The sequence below is a fragment of the Xiphophorus maculatus genome, chromosome 17, assembly GCF_002775205.1.
Source record: "Xiphophorus maculatus strain JP 163 A chromosome 17, X_maculatus-5.0-male, whole genome shotgun sequence".
Classification (NCBI taxonomy): Eukaryota; Metazoa; Chordata; class Actinopteri; order Cyprinodontiformes; family Poeciliidae; genus Xiphophorus; species Xiphophorus maculatus.
In genome coordinates, this window is record NC_036459.1 from 14574673 (window position 1) to 14588238 (window position 13566).

At 42.6% G+C, this 13566-nt stretch overlaps 1 protein-coding gene across 4 annotated transcripts in view; it reads right to left on the bottom strand.

Moving 5' to 3' along the window:
• The window catches only part of celsr1 (cadherin EGF LAG seven-pass G-type receptor 1), an 85823-nt gene that overhangs the window by 6518 nt on the left and 65739 nt on the right, over nt 1-13566 (bottom strand). For 3 of the 4 annotated variants that reach the window (XM_023350668.1, XM_023350665.1, XM_023350666.1), the window contains 22 exons: nt 12098-12264; nt 11829-12014; nt 11627-11740; nt 11352-11526; nt 10978-11119; nt 10340-10460; nt 9243-9426; nt 8169-8270; nt 7323-7417; nt 7033-7242; nt 5964-6147; nt 5733-5876; nt 5468-5651; nt 4558-4725; nt 4352-4478; nt 4064-4264; nt 1665-1839; nt 1115-1227; nt 764-843; nt 556-682; nt 312-437; nt 78-214 (listed from right to left, as the gene is read on the bottom strand). In XM_023350668.1, the coding sequence (XP_023206436.1) occupies nt 78-214; nt 312-437; nt 556-682; nt 764-843; nt 1115-1227; nt 1665-1839; nt 4064-4264; nt 4352-4478; nt 4558-4725; nt 5468-5651; nt 5733-5876; nt 5964-6147; nt 7033-7242; nt 7323-7417; nt 8169-8270; nt 9243-9426; nt 10340-10460; nt 10978-11119; nt 11352-11526; nt 11627-11740; nt 11829-12014; nt 12098-12264 (3262 nt within the window). The remainder of the gene's footprint in view (nt 1-77; nt 215-311; nt 438-555; nt 683-763; nt 844-1114; nt 1228-1664; nt 1840-4063; nt 4265-4351; nt 4479-4557; nt 4726-5467; nt 5652-5732; nt 5877-5963; nt 6148-7032; nt 7243-7322; nt 7418-8168; nt 8271-9242; nt 9427-10339; nt 10461-10977; nt 11120-11351; nt 11527-11626; nt 11741-11828; nt 12015-12097; nt 12265-13566) is intronic. The other variant, XM_023350667.1, reaches the window with a different exon arrangement.

Consider the following 13566-nt stretch of genomic DNA (forward strand, 5'->3'; position numbering starts at 1 on the left):
GGAATAGAGACCAAAAAAAACAGCAGTGCTCATGCAGGACTCTAGTGAAAGCAGCCATGCAGTCAGTGGCCGTGTACCTGAGTGCGTAAGCCAGGTAGCTGCTGCTGTGGCTCTTGCCTGACCTGAGCGTACTGTCCAGGGAGACGTTGGACTCGCCGATGGCTGTGCGATACAGCGGCCCGTCTTCTGCATATGTGTTGCAGTTTAGAGACCGCTGAGAAGAGACAACAAAGGTAAATGAATTTTTACAATTTATTTTTGTTGTTGTTGCTGTTTTTACAAGGTTTCTTAACAATAATAAATCCACTTACGGTGAGTAAGGAGGCCCTTGTGGTGCTGGAGTCGTCCTGTACCGTCTTTTTACCTGTGAAGACGTTCTTGAGGTTTTTCCTCGCTTCGTTGTTGAAGATCACGTGGAAGAAGAAGATGAAGACTCCCTGTTGAAAAAGCAAAAATATTGCTATGATAAAAGGGCGTCACTAATCATGAAGATGAATTTTAAATAAGAATATGTTTATGAATTCATTTCGGATTAAGGCGCCACAGGGGTTTTACCTGCAAGCAGCTGAAGATGGCAAACAGGTAGTGGAAAATCATTACGTCGCTGTTGACCGCCATGAGACCGAGCAGCCAGGTGGCGCCGATGAGCAGCAGGAGGAGGAAGGCCATCCGCAGCGCAGGACTGAATTGAAATCAGTAAACAGTAGAGTTACAAGAAGGACTGAATGTTATGATATGTGGGTAATGTGACAGAGACACTTACATAGCTCCTGACTTCTCCACAACCTTCTGCCTGCGACCACAGGAAGCCTTCGCTGCTAAAATGAAGATCACTATGTTCACCTTTAATAATAGCGAGAGAGAGAAAAAAGAACAGTTCATATTTTTCTTTTAATTTACTGTGTTGATGTATATTCTGGGTGCATTTTGAGACATCTTCAATAACCTTAACAAGGGAAGAGAAATGAAAAACATTCTCTGGTGATGCTGATCTCTTGGTTTAGCTTAAGAACAGGAAAATCTGCTGGGTGTTATTGCACTCACTTCAGTGCATTTATACATTGTGTGATAAAATAGGCTATTATGATAAAACTCTGAGATGACGCGGACATACGAGAACAACCACAAAGATGGGTCCTGCGAAGCTCCAGATGAGCGTGTCGTGTACAGAGAGCCAGCAGAAATCTGGATTTCCATAACCCTGAGGATCGAGGCCAACCGCCAAACCTACACACAGACAAATGAATCATTTTTAAAACATCAAAATGTTTGTAAAGTCGTCCTTCAGGTATTGCTCTCAGTGAATTGTTCTGAGATTTAGAATTACAGTGAGTTCTCACATATTGTAGCATTGCAGATACCGCTATGCTAACGATGAATCAACAAAATCTATGCTAACCAGCTAAGTACTAAGTGCTAGTACTAAGATTATTTTGTTATATGCTTTGTTATATTAGGAGAACATGCAGTTAAAATAAAGTGTGCAGGGTTTTAACTAACAACAGAAGAAGGAAGATTTTAGAGGAAAGATTTAGTGTGCTACTGGAATAAGCAAAGAAATGATTACAAGGCTTTTTACACATCTTCATGATTGAAGCTAGTAATTATCGAGGGCGTCGTCTCCAAATGCTACCATCGGCCTCGTTTCAGATTGCGTTTCTCACCGGTGATGATCGCCGGTATGCCCCAGCCGATGGCGTAGTAGAACCTCATGTGGCCGTGGTTGATGTTCCGCAGCTCGGTCAGCATGCGGTAGATGTGCAGTCCCTCCACAAACATCCAGGCGAACGTGCACATGTAGAAATAGTGGAGGAGGATGGCTATCACCGTACACACGAACTGGCAGGAGAAGGGGACAGGCAGAAAATTAAAAAAAAAACAGAAAGGGAGAGTTAGTAAAGACATTCTTCAATCTTTGCAACAACTTTGTAATATTCCATCTTAATAACTTCCAAATCCTAATTCCAGCCTTTGACATCTCACCAAATTGGATCCAGGATGATTCAAAATATCCCTAAAATGATTTGGATTTGCTCCTCTACAACAAGGTTATCTCTCACTTAATCATCTGTTGCCACGTTACAGGAATGCGGTATGTCAGTCCATATCCAAGCGGTAGTTTTGCTAGAAGAGTGTGCAGAGATCAGAGAGAAAGAGAGAAAAAAGCTGCTCTGACAGATTTATAAATTTTGCAGCACACAGCCTCGGGCACAAACTGACAGCATTCCAATGGTCAGATCTGTGTGCTCACGCACAAAATGCATGACTTCCACTAAATGTGAAAAATGAAGAGATTGAAGTTTCTAAGTTTTTAGCTGAATTCCAAAATGGTGGAGATAACATGTAAACTCAAAAGCCTGTTAAAACAAAACAAAAAAAAGGTGGGTGTTTAGTTAATTCGGTGGCTCTAACTATATGTGTAATTGTTGATCCTGGTGCATTAGTCTGCAGAGGTGGATAAGCTTTATGGCTTCTAGAACTGAAAGTGCTAGGCAAAGAATAAAAAAATCAGTCACAATCATCATATGAGAAGAGCATATTTTACTATTCAGAATGATATTTCTCAAATTGGTAATGCTTGTACTCAAAACTTCTCCTCGCGCTCACATTTAGTCTCTGCTCAGACTCTCTGCTCGCTTTTGAAAGTGCCTTTTGGCACAGTCGCCTGGCAACCTCTCAGCCAATACAATGAAAGTGTACTGGGTGCGTTTGTTTCCTTCTATTGGGTGTGCCTGTGTGGCTACTATCAATTGTAGCTATCTGCGTCACCCACTGGATGTAGGGAGAAACAACATCAGCTTTCTGCTCCGTAGCACGCTAAACATCCGCCAGCAGTGTGCTACTGATCGCTAACAGCTACTGGTCTTAGGCAGGAGTTTGTTCACCCAACCAAAGACAACATTGCAACGACATATCTATCTCTAAATTTTGAGTACAACCATTACAAGTTTTGGGAAGAAAGACTTGAAGTCCTGCTTTCAAAATAAAAATGTAAGAAAAAGTATTAAACGTTTTGAGAACAAAAGACTTGCTGTCTTGTTTGCAGACTGAAAATGTGTGCTCTTGGATTATGGCAGAAAAATTCTTCCATATTTGCCAACTAACTGCCAAGAAACGACTCATTTGTCCTGCAATCAAAGACATAAATGTCTTAAGTTTTGCATGTACGCTTTGATTGTGAGTTTCAACAACAACCACGCCAGCTTGGCCTCGAGCATGAAGAATAATTATATGGAAAATCACCTCATACCTACTGTTAAGTATTGTGGAGGATCTGTGACAATGTCGGACTAGGAACCTTGTTAGATGTGTGGCCTTGTGAACTCTTTGAAATATAAGATTTAATGAAAACCTGGCAGGTTCTACCAGAAAACTGAAAATGATTTATCATGAGATCTGTATGCAGGATAACACTTTGAAACATTTGGTCAAATCAACACAGAAATGGTTCAACAGACTACAGAAATCCTGAAGAAAGGAGTTAAGAAGATAGTTCAAACACTATGTCTGATGATGAATGTACTCAAATGAAGTTGCCTAGAATCTCCCACACAAGTGTGGGGAGCAATGCACATTATTTCTTTAAACCTGTCCTTTGATGTTTGATGCAAACCCAGTTTTTCTAACCACACAACTGCTTGCATTTAACACCAGAATGACCCAGTACTTGTATTTCTGCACTGGAGACATGCAAAAGATGTATCCAGTTAAAACCAAAAAGATTTTTGGGGAAATCTTTGCCAGGACCTACCACCCTAAGGCCTTTGCAGACAGGTACCAGCATGCCCACACCCACTGGTGTGTATGTATGTGCTTGACTTGAAAGGCACCTAATCAATGCGCTGCTGTGCAAAAATGTGTGTGTGAATAGATAATAAATGATGCCCTTAAATCAATATCTGGAATGACCGTTAGAGGTTGCCTAAATAGTAAAATTCGCATTCACAAACACGCAAAATTTCATGTCGTATCCCAATAAATCCATTGACATTGGTGGTTATAAGGCAACAAAGACCGAAAACCTTCAAAGGATGTAGGATGTGTAGAACGAAACTTTACTGACCATGTTGTCCGTCTGATTGATACCGAGCAGGAAGACCAGCTCGCAGAAAAAGAGCGTCGCCACCAGGTTCCTGTGGATGGCGTGCAGGTTGGAGCGCAGCCGGTGCAGGAGGCACAGCAGGATGAAGGTGAGGAGGAGGAGGAACAGAGAGACGGACACCGTGGCGTAAGTGACGATCTTCAGCGGGAGGACATCCCCGTGCTGCGTTGGAGGAGAATTCAAAGACGTCAGGTCAAGCTGTGGAAATGGGTCGAGCTGCATGGTTGCAGTGGTACTTCGTGACTCTACCTCTCTCTTCGAAATGTCCATCAGGACGGCAAAGCTGGTCATGTGGTTGCACTGGCAGCTGATGTGGCTGTTGTTCCTGTTGAGCACTTCGCAGCCTCTGGAGGACCAACCGCCTTTGTTTCCGTTCCTAAGGGTATTGAACAGATTTTATGTGAAAACTCTTCGAAACATTTCAGCCACTCAACAGTGATGCGCGTGTAACCCACGAGGAGGAGTGGTCCCAGAAAACGCAGACGGGTTTTGTCCGCTCCTCTGTCTCCAGTAGGGTGTACTCCAAGGTGATAGGAGGGTCCAGGATGGGAGGAAGGGGTGGACCCTCGCTGTGGACGGTGGCGCTCACTATTGCTGTGTTGATTACTGGACGGTTGGGGAGCCTGAAAGGAACGGCATAGTTACAAGCATTATTGAAGTAGTGGGTGTTTTTGCAGTTTTTTCTTCCTTAGACAAATACTACTACTGTTGTAGTTGATAACTACATGCAAGTGGTGTGCATTGATAACTCTACTGCAGCGTAGAGTTAAAAGACTAACAAAAGAATTGAGTTAAAGAATAACTCAATTCTTTAACTGGTGATCAAAGCTCAATTCCCCAGTCTTTCCTATCAGTAAATGAACCGTACCTAAGCAGCACCAGGTCATGCTAACAACATTCTTTGGTGTGGATGTTGCTACTGAGTTATGAAGATATTTCAGTAATGGTTGTTGTGAAAAAGCGGGATTGTCTGTCATTTGTAGCTATTCTGGAAATGTTTGTAAAATTAGATGTAGACAACAGAAAGGCTTAATGCAGAAAGTTTTTAACCTCTTCGTATTAGAAAATTGTTGGCAACAATTTTGGTAACTTCAGAGTTGAGCCAATTCTTAACTAATACACAAGGAGAAGGATGTTTTAGTACTGCTAGCTATGCTAATCACCGTGCGACGTTTAAAATGTCATCTACGCAATTGTTTTCTATCTGAAGATAATTTGGGAACTTTGGTTTACCATGAATCCTTTTTTCACACAGAGTTTAATCTGTCCTTTGACACTGTGTTCTAGATAACCCTCACAAACATTTAGGTTGAGTAGGACTCAGGTGGAATAATGTTTTTTTCCCCTAGGTTTTACAAACTGTACCTCAGAATCCTCCTGTCAGAGTCGTATCTTTCCGGGAGGAGCTGGCCCAGCGACTTGTACACTATGACCACGGCAACCGGCTTAGGTGCAGGCGGCTCAAGGTGGCGTCGTTTCCTGTCAGACACTGTGCGCTCCTCTTCCTCGGGATGATCGGTCTGGGTTGGAGGTTCTGGAGTTGGATCCTCTGCGTGCGAAAGAAGAGGGCTGAAAGATCAGAATTAAAATAAAAGCGGAGGAACAGTTCTGATTTAGACAATGCAATTACCTTTGTGGAGATGATCTCGCAAGTTAAAAAGTGGAAAGTGGACAGAAGAGCCGAGTTCTCTGGGGTAGGACTCTTGGATGTCCTTAAAGCGAGGTAATGTCGCCTTCTCTGGGTCTGACACATCCAAGTAGTCCACAGTTAGGACTGTGGAGCAGAAAAAAAGAGAACGGATAGGAAAATATGGCACGTCTGTGTACACGTATGCAATCTGAACACAGTTCCAGCACTCACTCATGTTTTCAGTGACAATGGTGAAGGGTTTGAGGTAGGTTTTTCTGACGTTTTGGGCCAACGTGTTAGCATAGTCCTCAAAGTTGCGAAGCAGCTGTGCGGTGCCGCCTTCAGTTCTCTGGATTTGCTCCCAGTGGTCTTTGGTGCCGGGGTCCAGAATGGCACTGCCAGCGCGCACCAAGTTCTGAACAAAACCAAAAACAAAAGAGAAAAAAATAAGATGGAGCTGGACATTCAAGTGAGGTTGATGTGTGTGTAGCTTCATAACTCAGGAAAAGGCTGCAAGGAAACAGCAACTTGCCTAAAAATTGGAGTTGGAGGCTGGCCAAATGGGCAGTTTCCCAGGGTGACAATAGAAAGGGGGAAACACAATCTGACAGAGGCGCATTGGAGAACTTTTCTAGCACTTACATACACATACAGTCAATGAGGAATCTGTTCTAAACTCCTAAAATCTGAATAAATGGGTGTCTCTGCATTCGATGAGTATTTTTTAAACCTAATACAGAAGAACATCTTTTCACATTGATGCAAGCATACTACTGTTGTCTTCAAGGTTCTATTTATGTGTCTTGAGTTTAGTTTTGCCTTATAAAGAGTTATGCCTCTCGAGTTTGACACATATGCTGTACCAGAACCACATAAGATTTCCTTGCGTTTTGATTGGTTGAAAGGCTTCGCCCAGAGAGTCATTAATGCACTGTTTTAATTGAATATTACTCCCATATGTTGTCAAATTATTTTAGTTTGGGGCCTTCTAGCAACCAAAACAAAAAAAAGGATTTGGTGTGAAAGAAAGGTGTAAAAAAACACACCATGTCAGCTGTTTAGTACAGTGAAGGATCCGTTTCTTCCAAAAGTCCTGGAAGATTGGGAAGTGTGTGTTTTATGAATACTTCCCAACACCGAGACATATTAAATTAACCTATGGTGGCAGGTAAATTTAATATGGAGGGTCATTCCTAGATCTTCATTAGCTTCTGGTTTTTCATTTGAATACATTCTCAAAAATGTTTAACAAAAGGCTACATAGACGACAACAAAACAAGAAGACTCTTTTCTTTTGCACCTCGTTGAACTCTGCGTCCTTCATGGCGGTCAGATCGAAGCCAGACTGCTGGCTCTCGTACTTCAGCACGTGGTTCAGCAGCTGGGAAGCCATCTTGACGTCGTTGCCGTAGAAGCGCGACTTCCTGTTTGTGGCGCTGTGAAGCAAGCGCACGATGGTCTTGGAGTGTTCGCTGTTCATCCGGGAGCTGTTGCGGCGCAGCTCCTCATTCTGGGAAAAAAAACAGGCGTGTGAAAGACATTCAAAAATGTGCGTTTCAAACTTTTGTTTCATCGCGGAGTAGCACTCACCATTTTCTTCAAATTCGAGAAAGTTGCTGTGGTGCAGTTGAAAAGTTCAGGAGACAACCAGCCCTTCTCATCGCTGCAGTGGCGAATTGCAGTACCTTAAAAAAAACAACAAAAAAAACAGATAAAAAACCTCAACAAGCTCAACTTTCATTTATATTGAGTTGAAATATATAGGAGTTGTTCAAATGTGACAGACATAACACAACATAGTTCAACATAACTAAGACTCTCTCTAACAGTGAACAACAGTGAACCACTAGTTCTGGAGTACCTGGTGTTTTTCCAGGAGTCTTAAGGAGCAAACCTGTACATGACTGCCTGGTGTGAAAGCTCTGTGGGGATTAATGGATTAATAAAAGATCCTTATTACTGTGTTTTGTATATCGTGTAGGTGTGCTTACGTGCCTAAAAAGGACTAACAAAAGAACAGCTGCACACACGGTTTAACTGACACAAGATAAATTGAAATCTTGACTTTGGGGTAGCTATGATTCATTTATATCTAAATAGCCTATGTCAAGGCTATGGAGTCTTGAGTCATTTCTCAAGTCTTTGTGCTTTGCTTACACCGAGGCAGAATTATTGCAACCGCTTGATAAGTGGCATTTATCAATATCAATTGTTCCTTCTCTGCATATTCCAATGTTTCCAGTCTACGTCAAACATTTGCACCATACTGTAAAGGCATAAGCTCAGTTAGCAATATCAAGTCTTATCAAGACTGCTACAGAAAACACTATAACTAATGATTAAAATATTATTACGTTGTTTGACATCTTGCTTTTGTAGCATTCTGAGTTAATGTCCCTTGAGAACACGTTCAAAACGGGTTATTAAGTTACACACCACTGGATCCTTTGGGGCACTCCATGGCAGCAGGGCGTCCAAATTTGGTCTTTGGCCACCAAATGCCAGCGTCAAAAGCCTTTGGGCAGCCTTCATACACAACTGTAAAGAAAACACGAGTTATTTAAAGCACGACCAATATTTACAATGTTGAGCCACATATATTTTTCAAAGTCATTTCATGGCATGGTGAGTCCTTTCCACTTGTACCAAATGGACAGACAAACTAAACTAATCCTTACAGACTTTTAGGTAAGCTCTGATACATGATTACATGTTGCATCAAATCTGGGTTAAGGACAAAAAATGTTCGGAATGTGGAAGTTTGTTGGCCACACTGACTTTAGGATTTGTGGTTATAATACAAAATTTAAAAGAGTTTGAGCACTTTCCGTACCGCATACAGTGTGGGATGCTCAGATTTTAATCTCTGCTTCCTGTCAGCTAAGAAACAGTTTGTTACGAGAGAACGCTGCAGTAATCCTGACGGCAAAATTCCTCTCTGCGAGGCCATGAGGCTGCGTTACAAGTACAGATAACAGATCGGCGTACGGCAAGTCAAGGGAGGACACATCTCAGACACACAGCCAGAACAGAAGAAAAACAAACATTAGGCTTTATTTGTTCTTTAATATCATCACTAGATCAGAATCTTGTTCCAGTAAGAGATAACTGTTAAAAAGAGAACCACAGCCTGTTAAAAGTCTGAGCATGTTCCACCAGCTCTGAAAAGCTTCATGTTAGGTCAGACTGTGACATTTGTTTTTTGTTTTCTATTCATCTGTACTGTATTGTGTATGTGCAGTGCTGCTGCCAAGTCAGCAAAATGGCCAGACTTGCCTCTTCTGCTTCACTGCTTGGTGACAAAGACACAAAGTTAGCTCGACTGCAGCACCGGCGGATGTGAGTGGCAGCGTTTGTTTCCTTCGGGACACTTCAGTGATTCATCCAGGCCAACTTTGTGAACCACGAACATCTCATGCTGCTCACGGATTAGATTTGAAGAGCCAGACCTGATGTTTTCTGTTTACTATTAGGTTAACCCCCCCCGTCCCCCCAAAAACATTCGCCTACCTTCACATCCAGTGGGTGTCACTTCAGCAAAGGGGTTATCGCAGCGGTTGCACTGACGGCCAATGACGCCTCCCTTGCAGGGGCACTGGCCGGTGACCGGGTCACAGGTTCGAGACTCGGAGCCGATGGGGAAACAGTCACAGGGATAGCAGGTGTCCTCGCCCTCAGGACGATAGTAGTTGTCCTGGAGGAAAGAGAAATGGTCAAACGGAACTGATAATGACACCTGAGGACAAGTAGATATTTGTAAAATAATACTATTAATCTGATGTTTCTTGTGACCAAACGTCTCTACTCTTGAACTCTGTTCGAATGACATTATTCCAGAAGTCTACGACACGCTAGCAGCCATTTTTTCCCAGGGTTAAGTGGTTTTCTCCTAATTTTTAGGCTTTCTAATCATGAACGTTTCCATTTAAAATGCTAACCAAGGCCTGTAAATCTGGGTTGGAGGTTTTGGTGTTTTGTAATTCTCTAAACATTGCACCAAGTCATACTGGGTTGATGGTGTTGCATCCTGTCACATTCGATGGTGGTGATGACGCCACAGGTGGAGGAGCCCAGCATATATAAGTGGCATCTAAAACTAGCAGCTGACACCAGCTAAAGGAAGACTGAACAGCGGTGAATGGCAAAAAATAATACACAAACAAAGATATGACAGATACAGATGACATGGATGTTTTGTTGGGTATTTTTCTTATGTCTTTTTATACATTTGAAATATGTCTGTAATAGTCTTCTGAGTTGAGGTCAGATATAAGGTTATACTTCTTTCCGCTCCTTTCAGTCATGATTTCCTTTAGTTGCTGCGTAGTTATTGAGTGAATAAAATAAAAAATAAATTGAAATGAACAAATATAACATTTCCTCTAACTCATCAGTTGCTTCTCTAAATACACCGTTGCCTTTTGGTGTTCAGGCACAACTTTATCAGCTGAACCAGTTTTTCTACTTTTCTCTTCTTTCATCTTGCAAGATAGATTCTACTGGTACTGTGATCTTTAAATGAAACCAAAACGCCCATTAAAAAAAGCAGACACACATTATGAACAACTTGTAGGGGTGTGTGTGCGTGTGTGTGTGTGTGTGCATACCTTGCAGCGACACTCTCCAGTGGTTTTGTTGCAGTCTTTATAAAATCCTTTGCTTGTATCACAGTTACAGGGCCCACACACTGGGCTGCCCCACCAACCCTGAGGACACGGCTTCTCCACTCTGTTGTGAAAGAGTTAGACAAGTGTGCAAAATCAATTAAGACACCAAACCAGTTCTTCTTTTTAAAAGCCGTCCGTCAAGGTCAAAGGGAAAACATCAATCGGGTGATTATCTACTCAATTTATCTCAAAATATGTTATTTCAGAGTAAACTTCCTCCCCACTTAACAAGTGTTATCGCTGTTATATGATCTGATGGGGGACAAGTGGCAGTATGAGGGCAGCAGAGACTAAACACCTGCAGAGGATCAGTGAAGCAAACGGGCGGGGGCGGGAATCTCACATCCTGCTTTAGACAGGAAGTGATGCGTGTCGGCTGGGCCAAGGTTTTAGAAGGAAATGAGTGCCGTCTGATCTGGGCCGGCTACTTCACGTCAAGTCTTTCATCAAAACATTACAAGTAGACCAAGAGCATAAAAGCAAAAGAAGATAAGGGAGCTTCATGGGAGTCTGGATTCAGAGATTGAACTTTGAAATATTTCCAGACTTTTTTGAGGGACATGAGGATAAAAGCTTACTTGTTTTCACAGTACTGGCCGTAGTAGTTCTGTCCACATTCGCAGGTGTATCCGTGGGACGAACTGGGCTTGCGGACACAACTGGAGATGTGTTCACAGGGATTGAGCTGACAAGCGTCCACACATTCCTTACCAAAGTAACCTAGAAGGCAGACCATCATAAAGAAATAGGAGATTAATCTGAGTATATGTGCTTTTACATACCTGGCCCCACAAGGGACATTGAAGGTAACTCGAGATCTGACAGAGCTGTGGCGGAATTTTACAAAAGCTACTCCAGATCTGACAATCTTTTCAAGATCTGGCAGGAGTGCACCCCATTTGCCTTTCTTCAAAGTCCATCGTTGGGCTCAGAATTTACATTTGTGGACTACCTGGGTCACAGACGCAGGTGTGTGTGCTCCAGTCGTCGCTGCAGTGGCTGTTCTCAGGGCAGATGTTGGATTCGCAAGGGTCCGCCAGATCGCAGCCATCCTCCACGTGGATTTTCAGGCCCTGAGCCATGTTCACGTTGGCCACATTGGTGGCCGTCTCCCCCACCCGGACACCCTGATGGAGAAAAGTCCAGTTGGAGAAGGTGCTCGGGAGAAAAACAAGACCTTCTGTAGATCTTAAGATCTGCTGTAGCATTCAGCAGGCGCACCCCCACCTGTATGCAGCCAACGAATCCTTTGTTAACAACGTTTCCCTCTCCGGGCAGGCCTCCGACATGAAGAGTCCGCACCTTCAGACCTGGGAGGTCATTACCGATCTCCACAGACTTCTGCTTAGAAACGCAAAAAGAAAGATGAGAACTTCTTCCTCCAAAGAAATCTTAACTCTCCATATGGCATTAAAAGCAAACCTTGTACCTGGTACATGCCGTAATCCAAGGAAACAGCCGCCATGTATTTAATCTCTTTGCCATCTTTAATGCTTTTCAGTTCAACCAGCAAGTGGTGCCACTCCCCATCACTGATGCGGACCTGCGGGAAGCCCAGCGACGCCAACAACTGCTCCCTTAGAAACACTTCCATACGGACCTGCTGCTCCCTCAACTGGAGGGTGACAAGATGGAGAAAGTGATTGATTTATTTTTTGTTAAGACCATATTTTGTTTTGCTGGAGCCCGTGTTCTCACCATGAGATTTATAGTTGAGGATGATCCGGCGTTGACCTGCATCAGAGTCCCAGCTGGCTGCCGGGTCCGGAACATGAGACCCACGTACCAGGGTACAGCGACGGTGATGTCCGTCTCGCTCCAGGACACCAACGCCTGGCCGTCAAAGAACTGAGGCGAAGGCATCTCTGCAACAGAAACAAGGCAGAATCAGACTGTTATATACGCTGTTATAACACAGGTGAAACATGTCTCACAGTTTAGAGGACCTCAAAGAATCCAACATGTATGTGGAGCTTCATTATTCTCACCACACAGTGCAATGGCTAATTCTTCACTGCAACAAGCAATTTTCTTTAGTGTAATCCAAAGCATAGAATATTCTCTACACACGCTTCAGCCAAACAAGTTTAATCAGATAGAAGCCCTAACAAAAGAAAAAAAAAACTCTTTGGATGTTCCTGGAACCAACTAATGGATTTTACCTCCATGTTGCTAAAGCTTATCTTCACCATAAATCAGAAAGAAAAACCTTACTTAGTAATGGGAAAGCTGTATCAGGAGCAAATATTTGATAAGGTAAGCTTCATAGCTCAGTAAGGTTGTTAACAACTGTACAAAAACACAAATTACATCAACTCATGCTTCATCAAAAGGTTCATAAATAACCCTCCACAATCAATGCCACAGTAGTATAATCCTACACTGAAAGATTGACAGCTTTACAGGTGTAGAGATACCTGGCAAAAAGATGTGGTGGTTTATTTCTCCTTTTTGCCATGTTGTACTTTTGACGTTTTGATCGAGTTGTATTTTTTCATTGTATTTCAATAGTGACCTTGCATCAATTTGTACCTGAAGTTTGTACTTGCCTTGGCAACAGACCGTTAAGTGAATTTCTGTGTTCGGCATTTTACCCATAGTACACTTTCGGGTAGTTGTATGACTCTAATAAACCTGATCTATCAGAAGGTGACTTCAAGTCAGAAATAATTTCCATTACTGAAAAAAACAAAAAAAACAAAGAAACTACAAGAACTACAAAAGCTTTTGTTGGGACAGACTATGTTTTTTATTTTGTAAATGGAGAGGTCAAATGTTTCCAGTGGATATTTTACAGCATGGTCTGCAAGATCTCAAAACGCTTTCACTGGATCTACCAAAAGTAACATTTGATCTTGCAAACCTTTTTGCCAGATCTCTAAAACTTAATTTGGGAGTTTTCTAAACATTTGCAGGGGTTCACAAAGCCTTTGTAGAATCCCAACCCTTGTGCCAAAGCCACACGGAAGCCAGTACATGTTATAAAAAGTTTAAAAAACCGACTAGACTGGAATCAAGCATTATTTGAAGCATTTTCAGTGTATCTTACGTCCATATTTAGCACGTATTTAGTAGGTCACATTCTCCTACACTGATCAGTTACCTGAAATATGATTTAACAGACGCTGACAACAAAAGAGCCTGGTGGGCGACTCCCAGCGGGTCTT